Raw genomic sequence first — 22,266 nt, 5'->3', positions numbered from 1 at the left:
AGAAGGAGTATTCACGCCACAACGACTGGTGGCGTGAACACTCCTTCCAGTCGTTGTGGCGTGAACACTCCTTTGTTCCTTGTCTTTTGTGACTGTTTTAGAGCGCAGCTCTTTGGCGTCCATTCCTGGGTTTCGCGTCGTCGTCGGCGTCGGCCTCGTAACCAGCTCCGCCCCCGAATGTCACGCTTTTCATTTGGTCGAAATGCTCGTGACGTCACAGTGCGCGAATTTCAAATGGGGCCAATTGTACTTTGGCTAGTAACCATGCAACCAATCAAAGGGATCGTATAGTGATGCTGCAACTAAGTTGGACTGAGTTTAGTTAATTGCTTAATTAATCAATTAGCCTAATTAATATAGAGGAGAATGAAGAGGTCAGAAGAAAAGAAAAGAAAGACGCGCGCCGCAGCGACAACAGCGTCCGCGGAAGGAGACGCTGCTGAAAAAAAACAGATAAGTACGAAGCCGCGTTCCCTCCACTACCACGCACTTCCCCACTCAGTAAGACGTTGCTCGTTTCATATACGTTGTGTCGAACATCCTAGACAGTTCCAACAATTGACAGGTTAATGACAGAACACGATGGATAGAAATGCAATAATATAAATGTGAACTAGCCTAATTAACCTTTCTAGTTAGACCGCATAAATCAATAAAACCGAGAACGAAATTGGTCGAGTTGGGGAATCGAACCAGGGTCTCCGGAGTGCGATACGAGCACGCTAGCCACTCCGTAATGCCAGCTGAATGGTTTGGAATGAACAAAGGCGCGTCTAGCTAATACGGCGTCTTCGTTCACTCCCATCTTCCCCCTTTCCCTTACGGCGAGGTGCAGGTGTCCACCCAGATATGCGAGAGAGATACATTTCCTTTCCTCAAAAAATAAATTTACCGTCCAGCAAGGCGTACAGCCGAATTGGCGATGGCGTTCTGTGGACTCCCTGGCAGCGTTGCAAGACGCTGTCGCGTTCCACTCTTACAGGCGAAGCTTAACATGTTAACCACACATCAGTAACACACGCAGACAGCCAATGGACGCGTCATTCGCTGGCAGCACTTGATTCATCATTCACAACCACATTCTTAACGTACGCTCCTTTGCCGCACATGCCAAGGACGTACACCACGATCACATTCTGCGTCATTCCTCTGTACTTTGCTTTGCTGAAACCTGGATGGATCCCGAAGAGCCTCTCGAAATCATAGATTTCCTATACTGCTGTGGTGCTCGCAGAGACCACAACAGAGCGGCGGGAGTCGCTATCTACTTGCGCACAGGTCTCTCTGCAATACCAGTCGAAATGTTTGGCACGTCACATGAAGTTGGCGAACTGTGCGCCGCAAAGTTGCCCAACGGCTTGCTGATAGTAGCTGCCTACTTCGCCCCTACCGCACTCACGAAAGACGTCGTGCACTTCCTGCAACTCGCATTAACCGTCCATCGATCCACACCGATGTTAGTAGTGGAGGACTTTAATGTTGACATAAAGACAAACAGCAATTTCCTAACACTTATGCGGGAGAACATCCCGTTCCTCTCGCTCGTAACGCGTCCCACGGCTGTGACAACCTCGCGAGGCACTTGTATAGATCTCGTCTTTGAGAATCAAGCATTGGTGTACCAATTCGAACATATATCTGTCTATTTCTCCGACCACAAAGCTTCCTTCATGACTGTCAAGAACTGTTAGTGGAGTCTTTGTTAAAGGAATACGTGTGAAAAATAAAAAAAAAATTATGTGATAGCGCATACATGTGTTGCTCGATTTCTTTGCCTCAATCTATCGAAAAGGTGAAACAGCTTATTTGCTGCGCTCAAATTTCGCATTAGAAAGTAACGTAATCGTCGGTAATTTTTTTTTTTTCAATTCTCTTTTCCTGGCCGCCCGCCCGCCCGCCTGCTCGCCCGCCTGCTCGCCCGCCTGCCCGCCCGCCTGCCCGCCCGCCTGCCTGCCTGCCTGCCTGCCTGCCTGCCTGCCTGCCTGCCTGCCTGCCCGCCTGCCTGCCCGCCTGCCTGCCCGCCTGCCTGCCCGCCCGCCTGCCCGCCCGCCCGCCTGCCCGCCCGCCTGCCCGCCCGCCTGCCTGCCCGCCTGCCTGCCTGCCCGCCCGCCTGCCCGCCCGCCTGCCCGCCCGCCCGCCTGCCTGCCCGCCCGCCTGCCCGCCCGCCCGCCCGCCCGCCCGCCCGCCCGCCCGTCCGTCCGTCCGCCCGTCCGTCCGTCCGTCCGTCCGTCCGTCCGTTCGTCCGTCCGTCCGTCCGTTCGTCCGTCCGTCCGTCCGTTCGTCCGTCCGTCCGTCCGCCCGTCCGTCTGTCTGTCTGTCGTTTCTTATTGATTGAGGACCTGGACATGAAAGTGCAATGAATGGTTGGCGTGAGTTATATTGCAAGCCCTCGCCTATCAAAATTAGTGCCACTGATGACAATGCCGATTGCATTAGGGACGTCATGATCGTAGGCGGAAAGCATCTGCGGGTGTAGTTTAGCCCCAGAGATCTGCTAACAGATCAGTTTAAGCCACGAAAATACGAAGTCACGAATTCTTTTTTTTTAGACGAGCTGTGGTGGCCTCTGCTGCATTTCGTCTTTTGTGGCTCTTTTCGGTTATAGAAGCTCGTCTTTCATTCGAAGTGGCCTGTTTTGCACTGCTATTTGGTAATAAAGAGATAATCTTATTTCTATTCGGTGTCCCTTTTCCATAGTTTCTTTTTTGTAGCTTCCTCAACAAGTGGTCGCAAGTCTGAAGAGCAGGTCATTTCACCGCTTTCCGGCCGCCGTATTAGGAACTCTGGTCAAGAAGGTTGAACGAGCGCTAGTCATCTTAATGCGACGATACAAAGCACATGTCGCTAGTTACCAATAACCGTTTACATAATGTTAGATATTCCATTCTTGTGGTGATTCTCTAATCCGCTCCAGGAGGCCATGACGAAGGAAGAAATAGCGATCACTGGGTTCTCTGGTCGCTTCGCGCAAGCAGATGACCTGGCTGAGTTCAAGGAGAAACTCTACGCAGGAGTTGACTTTCTCACCGACAATGAAGACCGTTGGCCTCCAGGTATGAACTGCTGCCGCAAAGCAGTGGGTGCAGAATCACTGGATAACTATATTTACCCTGAATGGGCTCCGAGTTATGCATTTTTTTCTCTGTTTGTTATCTTTACTTTGTTGCCTTTCAGAATCTTAGCCTTTGATAACGCTGCCGTGGAAGGAAATTCCTTCTCAGCTGGCAACCTTCACACCATTGGTGGTGGCTACAGAGAACTAAAGAGGAAAGTGGTGAAATGAATTTGTTCAAACTGGGCCCTAGCATTCTTTTAACAAGGAATTTCACCAGGCGGCTCATAACAAGGCGTAATGTTAGTGTGCTAGCAGGAACCAAAAAGCTGATCGTCGATCACATCGTCGACAGAGGATGTAGGCATGAAATGTGTTCGGTTGGAAGGGAGGATTTCAGGGAGGGAAGGGGGCATCTGTAGCCCAAGAAATTGCTTGGACCAACTTGGTTTCTGCTACGCCTTTATTTTTTTTCAATGTGAGACGAGCTGAATGCCCCGCGCATGCGCATCAATGGTGGCGTTGTGCATTATAGAGACGCTGTCGTTGACGCATGCGCTGTTACGGTGGCAGCGCAACACGCAGGCAGCAGAGGGTGAGTGAACGCTTCACCGAAGATTGTTTAGGTTCGCTTTCGTGCTCACCCTCCACTCAGGCGTTGTGGTCAACCGCTGCACGCCGACAACGGCAGCTAAAAGCACTTGATAATGACATTAACAATAATATATAATAATATAATATTTTCCGACTTAATAGGGGCACACCAGAGCCACAAGGGTCCTTGTAGTCGGTCGCCCAGAAGCATTTATAATCCATGGACACAATAAACTTATTAGAGAACTAAACAGAGTAAAAAAAACAAAACAAGACACACGAAACCAAACAAAAAAAAAGAGAGAAACGAACGTACAGGTTCACTAACACAGGTGCGCATTCACATATCTTGGTTGTGCTATTCCATGCCATTTTTGCTTTCTCCTGGAATCTACTCCGTCCCTCCCGCGACGATCGGTTATCTCCTATTCGGATTACACACCCTTACTATTTGTTCTGACACAGGAAAGCATTTTAATATAATGTTATCAGCGGATCACCTTCAGCTGCAGCAAAACTATCACACCATGGCGCTAGAAAGTGGACCTCCTGTCTTGTTCTCTTAAAGCCTTGCTGTACCGCGTCATAATTAGAAATTTATCGCCTTCCCGCATTTCGCTCCACGTTAGTGCCATGATGCAGTCCACAGCCGCTGCTGCCGGTCGTTCAGAAACTTACTTAGGTTCCGAGTGAAGTGCACAGGAGAAGACACCCTCTGCTAAGGCAGAGTTATTGCAACATAATCTGTCCATGCACACAAGAAGCCATATTGAACGGAGATACTGACAGAACCTTTTTCTCATCCATTGGGGACCGTGCTGCTCCAGGGACCTTGAAAAACCTATGGATGGTTGTAGCAACTTCATACCTTCGTATTCCCTTTCCTGGTAATGTTGACGCGTACCAAAGAATGCCACTGTAGTACAGGAGTAGTGGGCAGGAAACAGAAATTTAACATCTCAGGTAGATTTCAATACCCGTGCCAAGTACGTACCTGATTCATTCTAAGGTCCAATACGAAGAAAGTTCTTTACATTTACACTGCTGAACGATCTTCTGTAACTCTACCGTCAGATGCAATAAGCTTAAACATTTAACTTGCACAAAAATCGTGACCTAAAACGACGACCGATTAATGACTTGCAATGTGGGTATTGCGCTCTCTGTCTTCATTGCGCACAGGATACCTCGGTCTTCCGGAGCGCTTCGGGAGAATACGTGATCTGTCCCTCTTTGATGCCGGCTTCTTCGGAGTGCATCCGCGCCAGGCACATTTGATGGACCCCCAGATGCGACTCCTGCTGGAGACGTCGTACGAGGCCATCGTGGACGCCGGCTTTGACCCGGACACTCTGAGGGGTAAAAAAATAGGCGTCTTCGTCGGATCTGGCCTAGGGGACTTTGACGAGGCATTCGGCTCGGACCCGGACAAAATGGACGGCTTCACCTTGCTGGGCACCTGCAAAGCCATGCTTTCCAACCGGCTCTCGTACACATTCGATTTTCATGGTACGTGCATTCGCATTTCGCATTCCTTTAGGCTCATGCATTGTCTAACTGAATATATGGTCGAGTATATACCTTAACAATTGATCGGCGCAAGCAAGCAGGACAAGCAGGTACACGCAATGCCGCTTAAGGGCTGTCCGGTTCTCTCCTTCCCCCGTACGGTTGTGTGTGTCTTATTCTTTATGTTGTTTAAATCTATTGCTTTGCGGCCATAGCTTTTAGTAGGCAGCCCCCTGCAAACAGCGTCGGGATCTGCGTCCACTCGGCTGCTGAGCTCCAGCCCGGTGGGTACCTCGGGTCTGACGTGTGAGTACGAGTACTGCAAAGCTTACTGGACGAAGGGAAACAGGGCTACATCAGTTGTGTGCGCCAGGAGTCAGTGCGGCGAGGCATTGCGGCTGGGACAAGCACTGTGGAAGCATGGGGGCAAGGGATAGAGGTGCGTCCCTTCTGCCAGGCTTAAAGTTGAAAGGTGAACCAAGCAACCCACTGCCGAATACGACAGGTGTCGCTGATTGTAATGCAACGGAGAACAGCGTACACGTCATTTCTTTCGCTTGGTGACTGTTCTGCTGTCTCAGCAAGCTCAACCGTACATTTTGTTCCGCGATACAAGCTATAGGTAATAGAAGATACCACGCACCTACTGGAACAGACTCTTTTATAGAGAAGCCGCTTGAAAGAAAAAATAATTAAATTTGAATTACTTTAACAAATATGAAACAGATATCCTATGTCGAATATACCGTAAGTCTTCAGTGATACTGTGCCCACATTCAAGGGCTTCAAAAATTTTTGTTCGGGACAAATAAGTTTCCTTTTTAAAGCTTCTCTTGCTTCCTAAACAAGAAGCTAATCAAAAGATCAAATCGGATGTTTACCAACGTTGATGCCTAAGCCTAACATTAGGAAACTGATGTTCACTGCTACGATCGATCAGCGGAGTAAAAACAGACACCCCGCAAAATTAGCCATTGTTATAAATTACACTCCTTTTATTTGCATCCTGCTATGGTGCGAAGCGCGAAAATTCAAAGCCGTTGATCAATCCACCGCGACACAGCAGTAGTCGTAAGGAGCTTGAAATGCCCTGCTTTCATGGGCACAACAACTAGTCTTTTTTGCGTCTACAGTAGATACAGCACGTAACTGATTATTATGCTTACAATTTTGGCAAAACAAGAATGCCCCGAGAGATGTTTCGCGAATGTGGTGATCTGCCCATAAAATGCTTCCTGCGCTAACATCAAATGTGCCGATCGAAGCGCTTGTTCTAATATCCTGGTCTCGATTATTTCGTTTTACGGTAGGCGAAAAATTTAGAACAGAAACAATTTTTTGGAGCTTTCAACCTTGAGCGCCACCTTACTGCTCGTTGTGCTAATTTGTGCAGCTGGTGCAGGAAGGGACGCTGAAAGTGGAATTTCCCGACTTCCATACACGAGTCGAGCTCGGAGTATGGCGAAGCCCAGCTTTGAACAGACTCTATAGCGTCATCCTGCCTTACTTTCAGGCCCAAGCTTCACAGTGGACGCGGCTTGCTCATCCACGATGACGGCGTTCAGCCAGGTGGTGCATGCAGTCCGTTCAGGAGAATGCGAGGCGGCCATTGTTGGCTCAAGCATGATAAGCCTGAAGCCGGCTGTGTCTTTGGCCTTTATGCGCTTGGGAATGCTTTCTCCAGACGGAAAGTGCAAAGCCTTCAATTCTCGATGTGAGTATGCCGCTAGTAGCTTTTTAGTTTAAATTAGCCAGCTAGTTTTGTGGTATGCCTTGTGCCAAGAGACGAAGTATTAGTATTTCTCTGCACCATGGATGCCTTGTGAGAGAACCTGGCTTTCGCAGAACCAAAGGTGTTCGTTTAAGATACTTTCTCACTGTTCCAAGTAGCCGATGTGAAACGCTTAGTTGGAGAGTTCGCGTTTGGTAAATATTAGGAATTGGTAGAACCAAAATTTCGGTGCAAATAGACGTTTGTGCTGGCTCTACTGTTTAAAATACGTCGATATCGTGGCTGACATTATATATAGAGTGCTTTTAAAGCAGCTCAAATATGTGTTTTGAGAGCTGCCATGAAGAGACTCAGTCATTCAGACGGTTGCGTTGTTTTTATGAAGAAGCCGTAATCCGTGCATGTAAAATCCAGTTACGCGAGTAGAGGCTGTGGTCTAAGAAAGTCCAACAAGCATTGGAAGAGCTGTTTTTAATCCCTTCTGCGGAGGAAGTGGACACAGTGTGTGCGGTTGATAATGCTTTTGGTGCAGGTGATGGCTTCGTCAGAAGCGAAGCTGTCGGTGCCTTCTTCGTCCAGAGAGTCTCGCAGGCACGTCGAATCTACGCAAGGGTAATTCATGCCAAGGCCACTGCGGATGGCTACAAAATTCAAGGTGACCTCATTACTGAAATGGTTTGACGAAACACGCTGTGCGATATTTAGAAATGTGGTGAAACGACGGCAGAGAGAAATACCTCATGTTGAATCAAAGAAATTGCTATAGCTACTGTAGATCAAAGCGCCCCCTTGAGGTTGCAAGCAACAACATAGCTTTCAGCACATTTAGCTAGATGAAAACAAACGGGAGTGTGATGTTTCCGTAGGTAGGATTTATGTATCTAGGAATACAAAACCTCGTCATCTGCTACTTTCTTAATCATTTTTTAAATCAACATGCACGGCGGATCACTAATAGGAGATAAAATGTAACACTTTACATCATAAAAGTAGTAGTAGTACAGAAAAGTGACGTATATCCTCGCCAAGGAAGCGCCCTCGGCCCGTTGGGTCAGCAAGAAGGAACGGCAATGTCTGCAATTTGGACACCGCAAAGGGTAACTCCCTTCTTTTGTCCCGTCTTTGTTGCAGCACTGACGCGCCATAACAATGGCGGACCTGAAGTGTTCGAAACAGCTAGTTTTGTGTTCGAAACGCAGACATCGGACCAGTGACAATTTTTATTCGTTTTCGTCTTCTACAGCGATACCTGTTTAGGCTTTGTTTCAATTTACGCAGCGTCACTGCCGCTGTAAAACAAAAGCTATGACAACGCCCCATGCCAAATGGTCAAAACTCGGTGACTTCATATATGACGCAACAACAAGATAACTTGCTGATAGGCGAGATCAGCAAGCACTGATTTTTTCGAACACAATGACCCCACTTCGGAGACCCGGAGATTTCTTTCTCTCCTCTTGCACCGTCCTCCCTCATTGCATATGTCACTTCAAACGCTCGCCTTATTGGATGGATAAGCGACTGTACATAAAGCTAATCGGTGCACATAAGCTTAAATCACGCATGCGCTGGCGTGTCTCGTGCCTCGTGACAGGTGACTGTCCCTGGCTACTTCCGCACGCCATGCAAAAGGGCCCCTGCCAAGACGTACACACACTACAACAGACATCGGCGTTTTTCATCGCCTCCACATAGATTAAAATCACTTTACAACAAAGCTAAACACCTTGTCAGGTCTTTACGTTCCAACTTTTTACACAGTGATGTGCACTAACTCGCAACGTCATTCGCATGCACACCCTTACGGCAGACATAAAAACGAGAGTCCACCTTTCTTGAGCAGCAACTCATGAAAGTTTTGTTATTCATTCGATTTTATCTTAGACATCGATACTGAGACGAGTTAGCTGCTCTTCCTATTTGGCGGCTTGTGTGGGGACTCCCCGTCTGCAACATCACGGGTGTCCCGTTAAATACGACCCCATATGTACCTGTTAGCGCGGTAGCTCTACATACCTGCATGCTTATTAAATATGGTTAACTTCGACTCAAAGACGGGGGGTTACGTCAGCGGAAAAGATTTCAAAAGGGCACCTGGCTTGGCTTTGCAAAGTCGTGCTAATTAACAGCCTTTTTTTTGTTTCACAGGAAGACAGTGACACTCTTAAAGACGTAATCTTAGTATTACGTTGCGTCAAGAGTAATAGATATTCTTAAAGCTCCACCCCTTCCAAAAGATGGCTCTATAAGAAAGGCACGATGACCTGAGTTGCCCATGCGACGGCATATTTAGCACTGCAGTTGTAATGCATATGGCAAGCGGTTCACATTTTAGTGGAAGTTAAATAAGGCTGCTAGGCGACATCTTTCACTGGTGTGCCTTCCGTCTTCCACCGCTCAATAGCGACCCAAGCACCTCAGGAAGCCGTCGCTTCGCTCCTATGGCTTCCCCTCCTGTCTGAGCAACTTATCAGATACTTATAGCTGTGACTCCTAGCATTATTGTTGGTTTTGGCTCACTACCTGTCTCATAGAGTGGCGCTTGAATAAAATCAAATTGGGAATTAACGATTAGCGTTTGCGGAGACCTGGCTGGTCGTGTTTGTCAAGGCGCGCTCGAACTGCCTTTAATCTGACGATCCAGGAATCACCTACCCTTCGGGCAAGGCACAGGAAGAACTTCTCCGGGATATATACAGTGAAGCCAAGGTTGACCCACGCAAGGTAGACTATGTCGAAGCTCACGGGACCGGAACGAAGGCTGGAGACAAGCAGGAGATGGAAGGCGTCACTAAAGTCTTCTGTCCTGCCGGGCGTGAGCGTCCTCTCAAGATAGGAGCTGTGAAGACGAACGTAGGGCACAACGATGTTGCCTCTGGTAAGTGAGTGCGTCAGTTGCTTCTTAGTGCACTTCGCTTCTTTGCACATAGCAGACCACGAAAAAGAAACATTACGCAGCGCAGCCATTGCACCTGCAGTTGCAGCTTTAGCCAAACAATGCAAATGATACAGGTGTTTTCTTTACTTTGATGAGCAGATGACAGAGAGAGCATTAGGCCATTGATGTTTCCAGTGGTTTATATGCTGTTAGAAGTATGTTGGTGTTTTTTTAATACATCGAAGCCTGGGCTCATCGATTGGAAGACAGAAAATGTTATTGATCCGATTACAAACTTTCTTCTGTACATCGAGAGATCAGTAAGGTTCTTTCCTTCAAAAGTGTTTAGCGCCTCCACTTGCGCTGTCGTTAGAGTGAAGACGAAGCATGGCATGCGAAGAGTAGAATCTTTACTGCTGTTGGTAGAGCGGTCTTCTCCGCGAGCTGGCCGCCGTCGTTCATTCCTTTTCAAGCCTCTTCCAATAAATCTGGCCGCATTGCCCCCCCCCCTCCTCTCCCATCTTCCCCTAAAACCTGTTCGACCAGTCTGCTGTGTTAAACTTGTTGCATATCAACGTACCAATAAAGCGGCTTAACACAGAAGAGAATAAACCCCGGAGAAAAACCAAAGGAAATTCTCCAGTAAGAGATTTTACCCTGCTTGATGGGAGAGCGATGGTAAAGGAATATAGTTTTCTTATTTCAGTTTTCTGCGGACCGCGGTATTCATTCATTTTCAACTTCCTTCTTCCATTCGACATCTTTCGGCGGAAGGAAACCTTGTGTTCTTTTCACTCTACTTCATCGAATGCAATATCCTCTTTCAGAATCTAACCTGCCCAATGGGCGGTCGAAACACACGAAAAATAGCGAAGCTCTGTACCGATAAGCGCTTTTTGCAATTCCGGCTAAAATGTTTGCGAGCTTTGAATGCCATGTTCTTGGGTCATAAGTGCCATTTCTTAAGCTTGTGACAACGCAATGTCTTCTTGTTGCCCTTCTTGCCTCAGATGTGTACGTTGTTTCTCCTGTAGAGACCTTAGGCTCCTGCCATTGAGCTGCCAGGCAGCTCCCTGCCATGATGCTCGTTGCTTGGCAAAACCTCCTGGTTGTTCAGTGTGATACAATTTTAGGGGCCACTTTAGGCAAATTTAAACAAACATTGTCCAAAAACTGCGGCGAATTTGACGCTGTGCATAAAGCCCAACTTCTACGCTGACTTTCGTACATTTCTGACCAAATTATACCCAGCAGAACAGCACTAAACGGCGAGCGGGGTTCGAGCCACAGCTGGCGTGAACAGAGCACCTTCGTCTCCAGATTTTCGTCACCAATTGGGTCATCATCGGAGACTCGCGCACACTGTGTTCTGTCTGGTTGTTGTTGTTGTTGCCTTGGTGGCATGGCACATACCCCCGACAGGGGATTGGCCAGAGTTCAGTGAGGAGAGCCCAAAGAAGCAAATTGGTGCCAAGCTAATGGATTACCTTTTGGTGCCAAGCTAATGATTTAACTTTGGATACGTATTCCGAGGAATTAAAAATGGAATTATGGATAAAAAGAAATTTCTGGTTGTTTCCGGTGCTACTCCTTTATTTTGTCGTCTTCGTCATCTACGGTTCACTAGCTATGCTGCTCGAGATACGAACGCCGACGGCGTGCTTTTTACAGAGAAAAGAAGTGTGCGTTGGTCTCGAATTCAGCCAGGGAGGCCATGCATGGTCCTCGGTTCGTTGAATAGAATCTGGTGAAGGCAGTGGCCTCTCTAGAAGCCAAGAACTCGGGCTATTCCAGGGTGCGGCTACATTCAATGAGCCATCCTCGAATGTTCTACGACCACCTCTTGAAATTATTTAGACGTTTACCCCTACTCGGAACGACGAGATAAGCTACACATTGTTTTCACATGTCCGCGCCCCGATGACTTCCTGGAAACACTCTGCAGCCATTATGCGCTCATCCTTGTTGTGACCATGCGGACCTGGCAAATTTCGTATCACTTTACGTTGTGCAGAACTGCGAGATATGGCATTCGTGCTGTTTTTGTGCTGCGCTCAGGGCTTATCTAAAATGTTGGAATTGGTGCGTCATTTTCGCTGCGCTCCTCGTCACTCTTCTCGATGTCAGCGCAGTTTACAGCCGTCGCTATGGCGCTTGGAGGGAAAGGTCAGAGGTGCGTTTTGATCACCCTAGAGTAAAGCAGATTTGTCTGGAGCCTCAGAGTCCAGTTGGTAACGCGTGGTTGAAATTGTTTTTCATTCTGACTATCCCTCCTTTGCGCCTTAAAGCTAGAGTTAGGACAGCTACTTGTTTTCGTTACCATTAAAGATCGACTGTGTGGCAATTTCTTCCTATGTTTTTGCTTTGACAGCAGAAGAGAAGTTTATGCTGAGACAGTTGAAAATAGAAATATAAAGTTTTTTCCAGCCATCCAACTGAAATTAGCGACGGCTGGAAAGGGGCTGTCCGATCGCTGTTCGTAAGTGAATTGCGGTGCAGGATCCACATCTCTCCTGCACTGCAGTCTGCTTACGGAAAGATCCGTTCACTGAAGTACGTGCAATTATTTTTCTGCTTACCTCTGTAGCTCATAAGAGCTTCAATTTCAAGGAAAGTAAGTTTTTTGATGTAACATAACGGTAATCTGCAGGTACAGGCAAATGAATTTCTGCCGAGTGTTGCTATAAGCCTAACCGCTGCCTGTATCTCGTCATCTGCGCGCAGGCCTCAGCTCGATTGCCAAGGTGCTGCTAGCCATGGAGACCGGCACCATCGCGGCCAATCTGCACTTCCAGGAACCAAATCCCGACATTCCTGCGCTCCACGATGGTAGCGTCGAGGTCGTGACCAATAATACGCCTTTCAACGGTGGCATAGTGGGCGTGAACTCTTTTGGCTTTGGTGGATCCAGCGCCCACGCCATCCTAGAGTTGAACCCGGGACCTCACGTAAACAGCGTCCCCCGTGAAAGCCCGGGGCTCCCGAGGCTCGTTCTTGTGTCTGGAAGGAGTGCGGAATCACTGACGGTGAGATAATTTGTACACGTAATGACAGACAAGAGCTCCTATCTCAACAGTGACGCTATAGCATTGACAAAGCGAATAATTTTGCCTAAGAAAAATTTTCTGCGCGCTGTAAATCTGCAATGATTAGTTTTGGCAACGTATTTAAGTTCTGTCACAAACGCATGCATGTACTATCGCGCTCAATATGAGTTGCAACACGCGGTCATCGACCGGGGCTCGTTCCGTGGTGTGCCTCCTCCAAACAGTCGCTCGGAATTCTGGGAGAAACTGCTGTTCCAGGAAACAACAGCACCCCCGCTCAGGAAAAAGTTCTCCCAGAATTCCGAGCGAATGTTTGGAGGAGGCACAATACGGAACGAACCGCGGTCGATGACCGCGCGTTGCAACTCATATTGAGCGCGTGAGTACATCTATATAGGTCAAATGCCACAAGCAATGGCTGCACAAAACAAGACAGGAGTTTTTAGATGGCTGTTACCGTCTTTTAGGTGTATTCAGAGAGACTAAGCTTAATATATGAAGGGGGTACCTCTTAATACGGCTGTACTCTAAAAAGTTTATCATTTAGAATTTACATATTTGTTCGAAACAGCGCCATATTCCTGTGACCACGGTATTAATTTTGTGGGTGAATCAGGCTGGGGGGGAGGGGGGGGGGTACTTTTGTAACCCTGTAAATTTGAGATTAACGTAAAGGCACGAATTTCATTTTGTACTTCTAAACATTCCAACAGGACTCTTGCACAAGCCTTACAAGGAGCTATCTCTCCTTCGGCGAATTGTTGCTGCGTCTGGTGAAGCGTTTAAACGCTGTGATGCTGATGACATCACTCCTTCTAATGCTACTTTGGCCGCTGCAGCGCAACATGGACAGGATTGGGGCCCAGGGGCCGTACCCTGACTCTGCCTACGCACTGCTTAATCGGGTCGGGCAGCGCAACCCCAAGCAGTTCCCATACCGGGGCTTTGCGGTGGTTCCCGTGGACGGCTCTGACAAGAAAGTTATCCACACCGTCCAGCAGACACCGCTCGAAAAGCGCCCCCTCTGGTTCGTCTTCAGCGGCATGGGCTGCCAGTGGAAAGGGATGGCCCGCCAGATGATGCAGTTTGAAATCTTCGCCCGATCCATGCGCAAGTCGGCCGAGCCACTCAAGCAGTTTGACATTGACCTGATTGAAGTGGTGACCAGGGATGACAGCCTCGAAAAGAATCACGCGTCTACGCTGGCATCCATTGCTGCTATTCAGGTGGTGCACCTGTCATGGTTTTGCAGATATGTGTACACTGCGTCCCTATACCCTCCATGTTTCTTACATGTTTTGTGACGAAGTGAATGCTCGTTACGGGCCTCTCGGAGGCCTAGCGATAACCAAGCTTCTTGATCACTGGCGCCAGTGGCTGTGCCTGGTTAGCCGGAAAGCATATTTTTTTGGTGCTCGCGGCATGTTGAAAAAGCTGGCGCTATTTTGCTCGGTTTTTCCCAAAAACTTGACCCCTAATGAGGCTAGCACCAGTTTAATATAAAAGTTATTTTCATTGCAGTATTTTCCAACGTTGTCAACCGGCCCCAGAGATTAGTTGATCCCAGTGATAATGAGGCTTAGGAGCCCCCAAAACCAGTGACGAAGTGCGAACAGGACTAACTTTGGAAGAAGCGAAGCGTGCAGCGACCCTCAAGCGGGGATTCAGTATCAATAAACAATAATACGCTGGGTGCTCGGAACGTTAACAGGACTTGGCCTTTTGACCAGATGTCGCGCACTCCGAGTGCCCGCGAGAATCGGTCTGCTACACAGATATACTGTACGCCGTTGCAAAAGAAATCCGATCCGCATCCTTCATTCGCCAACTGTCCATGCTAAGTGGCCGGTATGCGCTTGCAGCTTGCGGCAACGGTCATCTCCGACCGGAGAGAAATCTGACTCGGCGGCCTGCTCGTGCCCCCCCCCCCCCCCCCCACCCCGCCACCGGTTACGGGTCGGTGTAGTTTCGGCTACTAGGCTTTCTTCTGGTGCAACGCCAGCAGTGGGGATGGGACGGCCGGAATCCATTCTCTGGGGATGCAAAACCCCATGGGAGTGGCAGCAACTCCCAGGCGACTGTCAGGGCCAGTCGCGCGCGTGAGGTCCGATGCCTGAGGGGAGGCAGGCCTGGGTTTATACTCAGGTTGGACCCACGAAATCCGGCCCGGAAGGCCTGTCCAAAGAGCGAAAGATTTCAAATACATGCTACTCCCCTCCCCACACGGGGGCGTGCAAGTCTGGCTACCGACGCGTCGGTTTCTGGTTACGGAGAAACCAGGTCCGCGCGGGGGTTCATAGTAGTCAAGCTCTGAAACGGCGCCTCGGGGAAGCGGCCTTACGGCCGGCCGCAGGGCTGTAATGGCCTTTGCGGGACGCCGGGGTATGGGGGCTTAGTACGACCTCGAAAGAATCTGGTAAAAACCGTCGATGTTGTGGAGTACCGGTGGAGTAGGCCAGGGCCATCTCACCCTAAGCCACGTTCTTTGTTTGTGGCCCGGTCGCCCGGCCTTGAACACTGCCTCCTCAGTAGAAGAAGAGCAAATTAGGGCAGGAAATAAGTGCATGGTTGGTTGGTTGGTTGGAAGCACAGATGGGTCCCCGCGGAGGTGTTAAGTCATGACGCTGAGGGCCGGGGGCCGTTATGCTGACGACCTAAACCTCTACTGGCTGGATCACATCACACATACTTCCGGTGTCTGAAAAACCGCGAAAAGCACTCGACGGTAAGTAGCCGGCTGGTTGGAAAAGCCCCCTAGGGTCGTGGAAGGGCCCCATGTAGCTGCTGACCCCGTGTTAGGTTTTTCTGTCTCCGACGGTCGGAGCCCGCTGCGTATGGTGGGTGGTCGGGCATCCCGTGAGTGGGGCCGCACCATTGGCCAATCTCGATGCTCTCCCTGCCCTGGCCAGGCAGGCTATCAATGGGGTCGAGATAATCGAAGGATCTAAACAAAAATCTCGCTGTCCCCATTCCCGGCTTTTGACCCAACCCATTCCCTACAACCATTTATTCCATCCATTTGTCCATCCCTTCCGCTACTTCCAGGGGAGATCAGGGGAGTCTCCCCGGGCCCACTCCCCCGGCTGTGGGTCGCTATAGTAGTTTTTCCTTTTCTTTTAATTTTCCACCTACGGGTGGTGAAATTACAATTTGCCTTCGGGCCTATTTTATTTTAGAATTGGGTTAAGCCTGTTGTACGTATGTGGTCCAGGCAGGAGCTTATTATTTTGATTTACATTTCGGCTGCCGCAACCTATTCTTCGTCATCTCCGACCGTCGCCAACGCGAAGTGCTCGTACGTCTACAAGCTCACTGTTTACTTTTAACCACTCGAGAGACGGCACAGGAGAGCCGCATGTGTGCACAGCGGCCATGCCAGAAACTATGAACTCTTAGCCTATAGGTGGATACCACGGCTGACCGTCACGCGGCGCAAGAGACGTAATGTGGTGTCCCACTTCCGATCCATGTGGTCCGTTCTATTCCAGAACATGCAAAAGACCGCGTGCATGTCTAACTGTTCACTGCTCACTACTCCATCTTTCACCTTAGCAGATGGCCATGAGCGCCTTAATTACGCGTACGTGGTCTTTTCTAGTGCTCACCCGACCAACGTAGTGGACAGGTGCGAAGCCGATGGGCCGGAAGTAGAACGTCACGTGACGCCACGTGCGCTGGCCGCTAGTTCGTCCCGTGTATTCAGGTTTAGATACTCTGTCGCTTAAGAATAATTTTTTTTCTCTTCTCTGAAAAGGTGGCGCTGGTGGACACGCTTCGCGCCGTCGGCGTTCAGCCAGACGGCATCGTGGGTCACTCGGTGGGAGAGATCGCCTCTGGATACGCGGATGGCTGCTTCACTGCAGAAGAGTCCGTGCTGTGCGCCTACTGGCGAGGCCGCTGTGTGGATGTCGGCAACGTCCCCCCTGGAGCCATGGCCGCTGTTGGTGAGTGGCACGCTGCTTAAGGCGCATTCAAGGACAATTTCAATTTGGTCTGCATCTATCCCTTATAGGGGTTTATCGACGTACAGGCTAGTTGAACAAATTGTGGAGCTCTTGTCCGCTACAGATGTTTAAAAACAGTTAATACGCGTATCATGAAATTCTTTGCGCTCATTGCTGATGCTAGGCCGGGAGTTCGTTCAATACCTTACGGTCATCAAGGCGTGCTTCCTGGCCTTGACGTCAGAAACCTAAATGGAGTGGAAGGGAACCCTTCTTCCTTTTTAAAGGCATTATTCTCAGCAAGAAAAGCATTTTTTTCTGTCTGAACTTCATTAAAATAGCCGGAAAGAGCCATAAAATTGATTTTTACTGAGAACAAGGAAAAGAATTTAATTGCTCTTAAAGTTACTTTTAGATATTTCTAGTTGAGAGCATAACTTCTATCGCGCAGGGCGCTTTGGATTGTAAGGATAAATAAGATGGGCTCCTGTAAATAAGAAAAAATATTATCGAAGCCGTATAGCTTCAACGCTGGTGGAAGTTAGAAAGCAGACAAACGGAGCCAATAATCAGCTTGCTAATAAAAAGCGGCAATAAATCTTTTCCGCTAGTATGCAGGAAGTGTTTCTGAGCAACTAAAGGCTCGTACCTACAGGCAGCAAACAACATATTAGTTTAATGATATTTTCCGAAATGAGCCGCCGCGATGGCTGAGTGGTTATTGTGCTCGGCTGCTGAGTAAATATATACGGGTTTTAAAGCCTTTTTTAGGTTCCAAAAAAGCCTTTCTACTGATAAACGCAGAGCTCGCCAGCGGCAAGGAGCTTGAAAGGAAATGAAAATTTTCATATGCGAAATAGCGCATAATTGGGCAGGTGCGGATTTCGAAGGGTGCCCGTTCGTCCGTCCGTCTCCACAAGCGTACGTTCATAATGGCACGAAAAATATGGAGGGGAACACATCATTTAGTATACTCAGTGGTGAATAAGACTGCAAGTGCGATCGATAGTGAGCTTTTGCACTTGTCCACTGACGTAAACCTTTTGTTTTTTCTCAAGTTAGACGCAGGACTGCAACGAAATGCGATTCTTGAATTTAAAGAAATAATTGCCTTAAGGAAGGTAAAAGCAGCGCAAAAAAAAAACAAACGAGGACACAAGAGAGACACAGCCAACAGGACTTGCGCTGAAACAACGACTGAAATTTTTTCTGCAGTGAGACCAGAGACCAGGCAACCTTGTCGGCTTGAACTCCCCTATCGCTACCAGTGATGAATTTGAGGCATGATGGGTGAAAGGCCATGAATGACCTGACTGATATGTCTAACTGCAGCCACATTACTCGTGGTCCTTCGCCCCTACTGAGCCCGACACCTAGCTTAGTAATCTCAAGCAGCTCCGTGACGTCACAAGACGTCTTGTGACAGAAATATGAGCGGTGAGTCAGTGAGCTTCAAGTGAATGGGAAGTTTTTCAGAGGTACAAACTGCTTATATAACTAATATCGGAGGTCCCGTGAACGGGCTGGAAGATGAGTCAGGAGTTAGTTGAAAGGGGCCTTTGCAGGGAACAAATTTTTTCGGCTGTTAGTTACCCTCGGAAGGCTCCCAAACTTTTTAAAAGTTGGGCGTCGCTTGTGTTGCGAAATTTTTTTTTTTTAACTTCACCGGGACAAAGTGTAAAATGCAAACCTTGGAATATGCTTCTGCTCTTCCTACTTCTGATTCGGCAGCTGTGTGCACCTGTAAATTTATTTTTGCTCAATTTTAATAGTTCTGAGCACAAAAATTGTATTTTAAGTGAGGAAAAATACGCGCACGTTTTACTCCAGTATCGTGCTAACGGATGTGATGCCTTACATTACAATATTTGTACGATGAGAGAATTAAGACGGAATTTTTGCAGGGATTACGTGGGAAGAGGCAGCTCAACGCTGCCGTGACGGCGTGGTGCTCGCATGCCACAACGCTGTGGACTCGGTGACCATGTCCGGCCCTGTCCAAGCCGTTGCCGAGTTGGTCGAGGAGCTCAAGTCTGAAGGGGTGTTCGCCAGGATGGTTGACACTATGAATGTGGCCTACCACAGTAAATATTTGCAGCGCATCGTACCTGCGCTCCGACAGGCCCTAGATAAGGTAAGTGCTCTTTAACAGCGGGACTCCTCAGAAAGATAGCCGCTATGATTTTGGTTTTTTACGCATGAATTACTTTGAATATTTGGGCTGCAAACATTTAGCACTTCAGGAAATAAGAGGAACAACCAGAAGCTTTCTCTTACAAGTTTTCTCATAAGACCTTTTGCTGCAACTGGAAAAGGATGCACCGCGGGTTTCAACGCTTAAGCGGTTCCATTTGCGAAGAAATTTCTTCAGCCTGCTTGAATCAACTAGGTTTTTCAGAATATATACAATACGATAACGCAGAGGTACCACCGGGCCATTCCGTGGGCTATCGCCTAAGACTCCTCCTCCGGCTTTACACGCTGACTGCTGTAGCTTTCATCCCCCAGGCTCCACCGGGAACTAATAAGCTTTAAAAAGGTCCCGAGCCTAAAATTCTGTGTCGAGATTATTAATTTATTTCTTACTGCTTACGGATCTACTTTGGTCACAATTTAGGATTTATGACGCTATACCAGCATAGTTTTTTTTTTACACCATAATGAGGTTGGTAACGACACAATGAACATGGCTTTCCTTAATATGCACAGCGTGCCTACTTGGTCGTACAACCTCAGTACACAAAAGGCTGTCTTCCGCGGGTAGCCGGTTTTTCAGCGTAGGAGGCGTTGAAAACGATGATTTTGCTCTAAATAAGAAGACGTAAAAAATCTGCGCTGACTGCTGTCTAACAGAATAGCTACGTTCTTGCTGCTGTTAGGCTGATTATCCTGTTGGCAAAGTTAGGTTAATGCAGAAATGCATTGTTGTTCTTCGCCCAATACTTGTCGCGATCGTATCAGGAGACTGAACTCGCCTGTTGTTTTTTGCAGCATGCAGTCTGATTTAATGATTGATTTGATTTATGGGGTTTAACATCCCAAAGCGACTCAGGCTATGAGAGACGCCGTAGTGAAGGGCTCCGGAAATTTCGACCACCTGGGGCTCTTTGACGTGCACTGACATCGCACAGTACACGGGCCTCTAGAATTTCTCCTCCATAGAAATTTGATCGCCGCGGCCGGGATCGAACCCGCGTCTTTCGGGTCAGCAGCCGAGCACCTTAACCATTGAGCCACCGCGGCGGCTGTCGTGCAGTGCCAAAACGTGGTGTTGAGCTTTGGCCATAAGTGCGACAGACGGCAGCGATCGAATTAAGTCCACCATATATGAAAACAGAATACTTACCTACTTGCAATCAGAGACACGACGTGACTTTTAGTCGTAGAAACTACAGGAGAGCGATGTGAAGAAGCTTTATTAACCAATAAACCTTCACACTATAGTATGTGAACGGATCGAGGCTTATCTTGTTGGCTCGCTCGTCGACTACATGTCGGAACTGTTCTGTATCGCTAATGTTAACATGCTTCACCTGCTAAGAATAAAATCAGGTACATGTATAGGCGCAGATGTTTCGGTCGCAATCAATTTGGCTTTTGAGGTTATGTTTCATCTTTTCTACTAGGTTATCATATGACTCTGCGTCTTCAAACTTCAAAACTTCAAACTTACAAAACACAATGGCCCTCTGCTGGAGCTTCGCACCCCTGGTGCGGCGTAGGGGGAGACAGCCGAAAACAGTGCCTTTAAAAAGAGAAAAGTAGAGTAGCGTCTCAAGGTCCCAGGCAGAGTACAAGACTAGCGCAACTACGCGCAACCACGCGCAGCAATTCGCCAAATGCCGCAACACTGCATTTATGCATGTGTAGCCTTCAGGTCAGCAAGGTCTTGCTATTCTTGTTTATATAAATCTGGAGAAGAATAATTAGAGCTGAAAAAATCAGGAAACCTTTGAAGCGTCATACATGCTTTCAGTCAATTACACTACTGTACTAAATGCAGTTCGGTATCCATTCGTGACTTGGCATAGCTTTCTCGCTCTTTTTTTTAAGGCGGAAGCCTTTAATGTCTCATCGTTGTAAGCAGAAGTTGTCGACAGAAATGTCACGCTTTTCAATTGGTCGAAACGGTCGTGACGTCACATTGCGCGAATTTCGAACGGGGCCAATTGTACTTTGCCTAGTAACCATGCAACCAATTAAAGGGATCGTGTAGTGATGCTCCAAGTAGTGGTACTGAGTTTAGTTAATTGCTTAATTAACCAAATAGCCTAATTAACCTTTTTAGACAGACCAGATAAATAAATAAAACCGAGTAGGAAATTGGTCGAGTTGGGGAATAGAACCAGGGTCTCCGGAGAGCGAAACGAGCACGCTAATCTAATACCGCTAATACGGTGTCTTCCTTCACTCCCATCTTCCTCCCTTCCCGTTACGGCGAGGTTCAGGTGTTCACCGAGATATGCGAGACAAGTACATTTCCTTTCCTCAAAGAACAATTTACCGACAAGCAAGTAGAGCCGAGCGGGCGATGGTGTTCTGTGGACTCCCTGTCAGCGTTGCAAGACGCTGTCACTTTCCACTTCTAGAGGCGAAGCTTAACATCTTAATCACACATCAGTGACACAAGCAGCAACACCACGCTTATGGTTTTCGCCTCACCGCTCCTGCAGAGGCTCGGATACCGCGAGCAGATGCGAGAAATGTCGAGGACGGCAAAGATCCCCGACGAGCTTCGCAAGACCCTCAAGGTAGCGGCAATACCAAAAAACATGGATCCCAACCTCCATCGAGGCTGAAGAGAAGCGAGGGCCGAATTCATCGAGAAAACATACGCTCCTCAAGTCACGACCGTGTATACAGACGCGTCTTGGAGAGGAGGAGATACCAAAATCGCTGCAGCGGCGGTGGTCGATTCGTCTTTACGCGAAATGACCAGCGCGTCTCTCCGAGGCTGCACAGCTGCAGAGTCCGAGGAAGTAGCCGTTGCTCTAGCGGTGGCGGAGGGCTATAGAACCGGGCGGTCACTAACAATACTTACGGACTCTCAAACAGCCTGCCAAAATTACATGAATGGCAGGATAGGTCGTCACGCGCTCCGTATACTCCTCGCAGCAAGTGACAGAATTAAAAACCGGGAAGAAGAAAACGACAAGATCCGACACAAAATTGTGTGGGTACCGGAGCACACCGGGGTGGCAGGGAACCGAGAGGCCGACATGATAGCTCGAGGATAGATTACTTTCCGAGCTTCCGACGAGACCGCAGAACTCGCGCCAGCACCCAGGGAATACTCGGCCATACTACAAAACTATAGAGGCAGAAGAATGCGATATCCCCCACCGCACAAATCTCTCAGCAGAGAGGAAGCTGTCACTTGGAGACAATTACAAACAGCCTCTTTCCAAACCTACATATACTAAACAAAATGCACCTTACGATATACACGAACAAATGTCCCTGGTGCGACGAAAAACCTACTCTATACCACATCACATGGGCCTGCCAAA

General features: G+C 48.3%; 1 protein-coding gene across 3 annotated transcripts in view; it reads left to right on the top strand.

Annotated features, from left to right (window-relative positions):
- The window catches only part of LOC149348190 (fatty acid synthase-like), a 57,755-nt gene that overhangs the window by 2,975 nt on the left and 32,514 nt on the right, over nucleotides 1–22,266 (top strand). For 2 of the 3 annotated variants that reach the window (XM_089587973.1, XM_089587972.1), the window contains exons 2-10: nucleotides 2,915–3,053; nucleotides 4,829–5,155; nucleotides 6,669–6,869; nucleotides 7,420–7,542; nucleotides 9,532–9,765; nucleotides 12,490–12,791; nucleotides 13,652–14,038; nucleotides 16,567–16,756; nucleotides 18,661–18,890. In XM_089587973.1, coding sequence (XP_089444099.1) covers nucleotides 2,915–3,053; nucleotides 4,829–5,155; nucleotides 6,669–6,869; nucleotides 7,420–7,542; nucleotides 9,532–9,765; nucleotides 12,490–12,791; nucleotides 13,652–14,038; nucleotides 16,567–16,756; nucleotides 18,661–18,890 — 2,133 coding nt within the window. The remainder of the gene's footprint in view (nucleotides 1–2,914; nucleotides 3,054–4,828; nucleotides 5,156–6,668; nucleotides 6,870–7,419; nucleotides 7,543–9,531; nucleotides 9,766–12,489; nucleotides 12,792–13,651; nucleotides 14,039–16,566; nucleotides 16,757–18,660; nucleotides 18,891–22,266) is intronic. The other variant, XM_089587974.1, reaches the window with a different exon arrangement.

The sequence above is a fragment of the Amblyomma mixtum genome, chromosome 4 (genome assembly GCF_055824585.1).
Source record: "Amblyomma mixtum isolate Tamu chromosome 4, ASM5582458v1, whole genome shotgun sequence".
Classification (NCBI taxonomy): domain Eukaryota; kingdom Metazoa; phylum Arthropoda; class Arachnida; order Ixodida; family Ixodidae; genus Amblyomma; species Amblyomma mixtum.
This window is presented reverse-complemented; position numbering and strand designations above follow the sequence as displayed.